Raw genomic sequence first — 7,275 nt, forward strand, 5'->3', positions numbered from 1 at the left:
GAGAACCCCGTTTCACTGAGGGGTATTCCATAGAACCTAAATCTTTGGCAGGATTGATGGCCCCCCAACATGAAACACTAATCTCTGCTTGAAGAAGAAACATGACTGGTACTATTGGTTGAACAAAGCTGGACTTATGACTGCTTCAGCAAAAATCCTGATGAAACATGCATTAAACTACAGCAGTCTTGATATCATGGAACAGCGGTCTCAACAGAGGGTACCAGTTAGACGCTAATAATTGTGCAACCTGTGACACAAAAAATACTGCGCCACAATGGCGATTGGCCTCATCCGTGCTCAACCTAGAGCCTACTAGTCTGTATAAAAAGCAAGACACCTGAGTTTGAGGAGCTCTATCGCCTAAACAAAGCAACCAACTTCAATGCACCAAAAAGCAAACACTAGAGAATTTATTTCTGAGTTGGATCATTTACTTTAAAAACTTTTCAGCTTCATAGTATTTCCTGAACTCAATTTTTTTCCAAAAAAAGTACCCTTTCTTGCGCGTAAAATCAAGTTGCCCAACTTTGAGCGCTTTGTTTTCCCATAGTTTTCATTCCATTTTTATTGGGATATTGATAAATAAGAAAACCAGATCTATTATTAACAGCTTTCATAACACAAATTGTTTCTACCACGAAAATTGATGTATTTGTTGTAAACAACGCAAATCTCAGCTGACTTCGAAATATAGTAGCAGTAGGAATAGGAGGAGAGTCGCCGTAAATGCGAATGGTGCCACGTTGCCATTTAACTGCTGTAACGTTGTCTCGCGGGTTGCATAAATCCGGTTTTTTTTTTTTTTTTTTTTTTTTTTTTTTTTTTTTTTTTTTTTTAACTACAGTGGAGCATCCGGAATCCTGAATTTCCAAATCCGAGAACGCACATAATACGGCAATATTTCCAAATCATACTCATGGGAAACATAACTTTTGCTGAATAATTGCATTAATATTCACTGGCTGAAACGGTTCCTTACTCGAAATAAAAATACTCCCCGTTGTATCTGTTGACCAGGGTTGCATTTAGGATGTTGATGGCCCATTTTGGCAGTGGCGCAGCAAGGGGAGGTTTTGGGGGATAACCCCCCCCAGAGCTGAGAGAAACTTTTAATTTTAATCCATTGTACTAAATTTGATTAATTGACTTTTAGAAGAGAATAAGGATTAGTCAAATATCCCTCAAAAATTTTCTGGGGGAGGGCCCCCGCACCTCCCGCTTATCCTGGCGGGTATACCACACACCTCAGGTCTTGTTGCGCCTAAAAACCCCCCTAGCCTTAATTCCTAGCTACGCCCCTGCATTTTGGTGGGAAGCCGGGATGCCCACTGTTTAAAGGTGTTGCAATTTGTAACCTCATAACTGGAAATGAAAGTAACACAATTTTCAGCAAATTCATTAGCATATAGCGAAACATATACATATAGCTAACGCATTTAAGGGCCCTTTTCTTGATTTTGGAGCTGCAAAATCGGCGATGATGCCACTGAAATCCTATTCACGGAGTATTACTAACTCAATGCTCATCAGAGCCAAATTTACAAGTCGTTCCTGTTGTGGGTGGCCCTGGGTTGATGGCAGTAACGGAGGCAGAAAAAACTCAAGGGGTGGGGGGGCGCAAAAGATATTTTGAGCTACCTATACTATTATCAAAATAGAAAATAATCAAGTAACATGCATGATTTAAGGTAGTTTTATTTAAACAGATTACACACATATACGAGACAAGGCTATCTTATGATATAAAAAAGTTACAATCGTGGTTCTGTAATCTTCGGCGATGCGGGCATCCCCTCAAGGGTGAGGGGGCGCGCGCCCCCCGTATGTATCTGCCCCTGGTTGATGGGTGGCCCAGGGTCCAGGCTCCTTGGGCCTCCTTTATAGCTTGATAGCTTTCTACCTTTGATAGCCCTAAAATTGTTAACAATAAAAGGAATTCAATCTTTCCCTTGATATTACAGTATTTAAAAAAATCGATTCACCCCCGGCAACCCTGTTTCCCGCATAACTTTCCCCCTATTTTTTTTTGTTTTCACCCTTTGAGTCGACCCTTCTGTCTACTATTGGACACACAGCTACCCGTAAAACATCTTAATGCCAAATAAGAAAGTGCTACATGCCTGCCGATGCGAGTCAGATATGACTCAACTGGCCCGGGTTGGACTTGCAAGGCTATTCAGTATCTTTGGGCCAATTGCGAACTTCTAACTGCATGCGATGATTAGAGTGGCAAAATGTCCATAACATCGTTCCATTTCATTTTCTGAAATCGCAAAACCCTGTCAGTGTACATACTTAGCTAAATATTGGACTCCGAAACGTTCGGGAAAGTTTCAAGTGACTCAAACGTCCCACGCAAGGGCAGGCAAGGAGGAACCAGTGCGAGAGGTATATGAAAGGTAAGTTTAAATGGCTAAAAACCATTGAAATACACGCAAATGTTTACATTTGATAAAGGTCCCTATTACATACCCTGAAAATGTCAAGACGGTATCATAAGTATTAAAGCTAAAAATATGTCACCGAAAAAGACCGGTCGAGCGATAGTGATGAGTCCTCTTAACAGCGCCGCTCTATATCAGTGACAAATGAACCGCTAACTGCAGAAAGGCATCATGTCCAAATTGGCTAACTTTACAGGAGATTAATATAAACCTAGGAAACCCTTATGCACCTGTAGGATAAGTACTTTCGTACGCTCGCGGAGGTGATAGTAACACACAGGCACGATTTACTATATTTTATTTGGTCGGTTAAACTGTACAAAAAAGACCAGCGTTTCGATGTAGCACCGACGGGCGTAACAAGCGACTTCGATGACTGGGCCAGACTGGCTGCCTGCACAACTCCTTCACGAGCAACTCCCTCGGGAACTTGCGCGCATCGCTTCGCTGTTGTTTTCCGGGGAGTTCCATAGACGTCCGCAGAGGGCGCGCGGTGCGCCGTTGCGAGTCGGAACATCTCCGTTATATTGCCGTGTAATCTCCACATCACCCCCCTTCCAGCATTCAAACCTGCGTAGATAAATAAACGAAAGAAGAGAAAAAATCGAAAAAATTATGTTATGTAATCCGCCAGGGGCGCTGGAAAACGCACGCGCCGTCCAGATCTGGTGGTCCTCGGCGCGGGAGGCGGTGGTGGCTGGTCCGCGACATCGCGTCGTACAGGGGCGGGCCTGGGCTGAATCATGCGGTCCTCTGTTGACTCGGGTCGTCCGCCGGCAGGCTCTGGAAGAACGAAGAGATCGCTGTCCTCGATCGTCGCGTCGGCTCCGCTTTCCGCATCCTTGTTGACAACGAACGCTGGCTTGAGGCGATTGATGGCCACCCAAACGTCGCGCCCCCTTATGCGGACAAGGTAGTCTTTCTCCCGACGTTGCAAAACCTGAAAAGGACCGTCATAGGGAGGAAGCAGCGACTTGTGCGCGCCGTCGCTCCTCACAAAGACGCTAGGAGAGGAAGGGAGATCTTTAAAAATAAATATTTTCTTGTTCCCGTGCTGCGTGGCTGGCGTTGGACTGATCCTCCGGACGTGGGGTCGAAGCTGAACCAAAAATTCCGTCTGATCCTCCATGGTAGTGTGTGGGGACGGGCACAGAAACTCCCCAGGGAGTCTCAGCGGCTCGCCGAAAACCATTTCGGCTGCAGTGCAGGCGATGTCGTCCTTCCAACTGGCGCGGATTCCGAGGAGGATGCCGGGTAGAACGTCGACCCAGCTGAGGGTGCTGTGGCAACGGATGGCTGCCTTCAATTGCCTGTGAAAGCGTTCCACCATTCCGTTGGCCGCCGGGTTGTACGCTGCAGTACGGAAATGGGTGGCGCCGCACAAGCGCGACAGCTGATTAAACAACCGGCTCTCAAACTGCCGCCCCTGGTCCGTAGTTATGCGGGACGGAGTTCCGTAGCGGGCGATCCACCCCAGGAAGAAGGCTCTGGCCACAGTTTCGGCGGTGATGTCCTGCAGTGGAAAGGCCTCCGGCCACCGCGTAAAGCGGTCGATTACTGTTAGGCAGTATTTATAACCTCGGGAAAAGGGGAGGGGGCCCACAAAGTCCAGGTGTATATGTTCAAAACGGGACCCAGGAACACTGAATTTTCCGACTGGTGACGTCACGTGACGCGTCACCTTTGAACGCTGGCATGCAACACACTCACGCGCCCAATTTCGGCAGTCTTTTTTTAGCGATGGCCACACAAAACGTTCCGATACGAGCTTGGCCGATGCCTTAATGCCGGGGTGGCTGAGGGAGTGGAGTGATTCAAACACCTGTCTCCGCAAAGCACTCGGCACGAACGGGCGTGCGGTAGAGGTTGAAATGTCGCAATACACTTCCATTCCGGTATCGGGGAGAGATATTTTCCGAAATACAAGGGAGGAGTTATTGTCGTCTATGAGGGCTTTCAACTCGGGATCATCCTCCTGAGCAGAAGCGAGGGTAGAATGGGGCACCGCGGCGGAGACTTCCTCCACCCGCGACAAGGCGTCCGCGACGACGTTTTCAGCCCCGGCCACATGACGAATGTCCGTCGTGAACTGAGAGATAAAGTCTAAATAGCGGAACTGCCTGGGGGTGCACTTGTCACTCTTTTGACGGAAGGCATAAACTAATGGTTTATGGTCCGTCAACACTGTAAATGGTCTGCCCTCGACCATATGCCGAAAGTGGCGGATAGCTCTGTAAATAGCCATTAACTCACGGTCGTAAGCGCTGTATTTTTTTTCAGCGGAGGAAAGCTTAGATGAGAAGAATCCCAATGGCTGCCACCCACCACCAAGGCGTTGTTGAAGGACGGCGCCCATGGCGACGTCGGAGGCGTCAGATACAATGGCGAGGGGTGCAGTGGGTTCCGGGAAAGCTAAAACAGCTGCTTGTGAAAGGCTCTCCTTGCAGTCGGTGAACGCCTTCCGCCTCTCGGGGTTCCACTCTACGGGGTGTTTACCTTTCACTTTGTCCGTGAGCGCGCTATGGAGGGGAGCTTGCAAGGTGGCCGCGTTGGGTAAAAACCTGCGATAGAAATTTACCATGCCTAAGAATCGTCGAAGCTCCTTCACTGAGTATGGTTCGGGGAAACTATGGATAGCTGATACCTTATCTTCCAACGGGCGGATTCCATTTTCCGTGACTAAGTGGCCTAAAAATTGCACTTCAGGGACACCTAAGACACATTTCGAAGAGTTGATAAGTATGCCGTACTTCTCGCATCGAGTGAAAAGCTCACGGAGATGTGTGACGTGTTCTTCCTCGGTCGCAGATGCCACTAGCACATCGTCAATGTATACATAACAAAAATCCAGACCCCTCACTACCTCGTCTATGAACCGCTGAAAAGTCTGAGCGGCGTTTTTGAGCCCAAACGACATCTGGGGGAACTCAAACAACCCGAAAGGTGTTGTCACAGCTGTTTTCGGGACGTCGGGGGGATTGATAGGGATTTGATGATATGCACGTACTAGATCGATTGTAGAGAAGATCTTCTTACCCTGCAAAGCCTGCGAGAAGTCCTGGATATGCGGGACGGGGTAGCGGTCACTGGTAGTACGTGCATTGAGGGCACGATAATCCCCGCATGGTCGCCACTCACCGGTTTTCTTCGTCACGAGGTGAAGTGGAGAAGACCAAGCACTTTTGGATGGCCGCACTATCCCCAGTCTTAGCATTTCGTCGAACTCGCGCTTGGCGGCGGCCAATTTGTCCGGGGCGAGCCGCCGAGGCTTACATGTCACCGGTGGACCAGGGGTGGTGTGTAGAAAGTGTACCACGTGATGAACACTGGGTTTGGGGTATCCTGCGGGTCGTGTTATTTCGGGGTACTCACGTAGGAGAGCGTAATACGGGCCGTCACCACTGATTGCTTTCACACTTTCGAGAAAAGATGCCATCACGCGACCATGGGCGGATAGCGTCGTAAGGGGATCCACCAAACACTTGTTCCGCACATCAACCAACAACCCGTAATGCTTTAAAAAATCGGCGCCAATTATTGGTTGAGACACGCCGGCGACGACGAATCGCCATGTAAAGTCGCGGCGGAGTCCTATTTTCAGGGTCAAAGAGACCCAGCCATACGTATGTATGGTGGAGTTGTTGGCAGCGCACAATTCATAAGTCGTTCGTACGCAGGGGCCCTTCACTAGTCCCCGGGGGAATACACATAGGTCGGACCCGGTGTCCACAAGGAAACACTGGTGAGATGACCGGTCGCTTATAAACAGGCGGCAGGTTTGGGGGCAGGATTCGGCGGCCGCATCGACCGAACGCCCTAAGGGTTTTCCTGCGGTGATGGCCTGTACGAGCAAGGCTCCCTGCACTTGCTCGCCCTGGCACCGAAACGGCGATGGTACCAGCACAGGCGATCGTCGGTTGAGTGCGGGGAACTGTTGCGGGAGCTCCTCCGGCTGCTGCTGCGGGACCTTCCTCGGGAACGTGAGCGTGCGTCACAGGCTGCGGAGAGGGCGGCGACTTGCCGGGTCAGGTCCTCCACTCGCTGGAGTAATGTGGCCATCAGGGGGTCGCTGGCTGAAGCGGTCGCGACCTGAGGACGCGGGGTAACTTCAAATACCCTGTCAGCCAATTCCGCCAACTTATCAAGGGGCATACCTTCTTGGGTGGTCAATATTGGCGGAAGGTGGGCGGGCAGTCGGGCGATCCACAGCGTACGGAGGAATTCGTCCGGGACGGACGTTCCGGCGAGGCTCCTTAGATGCCGGAGGAACTGCGCGGGCTTCCGGTCCCCCATTTCTTCTCTTTCTATGAGCTGCCGGATCATCTGCTCCCGCGACGCGGAGAGTCGCTTAATAAGTTCCTCCTTTAAGCGCAGGTACTTCCCTTCAGCAGGAGGGTTAGTAATGACGTCTTCCACCTCGGCCGCGTGCGCGTTGTCCAAATTACTGACGACGTGCCAAAACTTGCTTTCGTCGTCCGTAATTCCGTTCGTTCTAAAGAGCCCGTCGAGCTGCGCGAACCATAGGGCCGGTTTATCGGGCCAGAACGCCGTTACGTGCATGGCGATGCGGTTTCCAGCCATCGAAACTGCGTCCGTCGTCATGGCCGCTTCAAGATGTCCGACTCGTGCACACGTGGTCTGCGGAATCACACTCTTCGCCGATCACGTCGGGGTCACCACTTTGTAGGATAAGTACTTTCGTACGCTCGCGGAGGTGATAGTAACACACAGGCACGATTTACTATATTTTATTTGGTCGGTTAAACTGTACAAAAAAGACCAGCGTTTCGATGTAGCGCCGACGGGCGTAACAAGCGACTTCGATGAC

General features: G+C 50.0%; 1 protein-coding gene across 1 annotated transcript; it reads right to left on the reverse strand.

The window, feature by feature from the left end:
- Window positions 1–6,263: 6,263 nt before the first annotated feature.
- Window positions 6,264–7,049, reverse strand: LOC124155221. The gene has a single exon (XM_046528937.1). It carries the CDS (start codon window positions 7,047–7,049, stop codon window positions 6,264–6,266), a length of 786 nt encoding a protein of 261 aa, XP_046384893.1.
- Between the last annotated feature and the right edge of the window lie 226 nt (window positions 7,050–7,275).

Source organism: Ischnura elegans, chromosome 3 (genome assembly GCF_921293095.1).
Source record: "Ischnura elegans chromosome 3, ioIscEleg1.1, whole genome shotgun sequence".
In the NCBI taxonomy this organism is placed as follows: Eukaryota; Metazoa; Arthropoda; class Insecta; order Odonata; family Coenagrionidae; genus Ischnura; species Ischnura elegans.

Coding starts and splice junctions, on each gene's coding strand:
- LOC124155221 (XM_046528937.1), bottom strand. CDS start 7,049: ATGACGACGGACGCAGTTTCGATGGCTGGAAACCGCATCGCCATGCAC.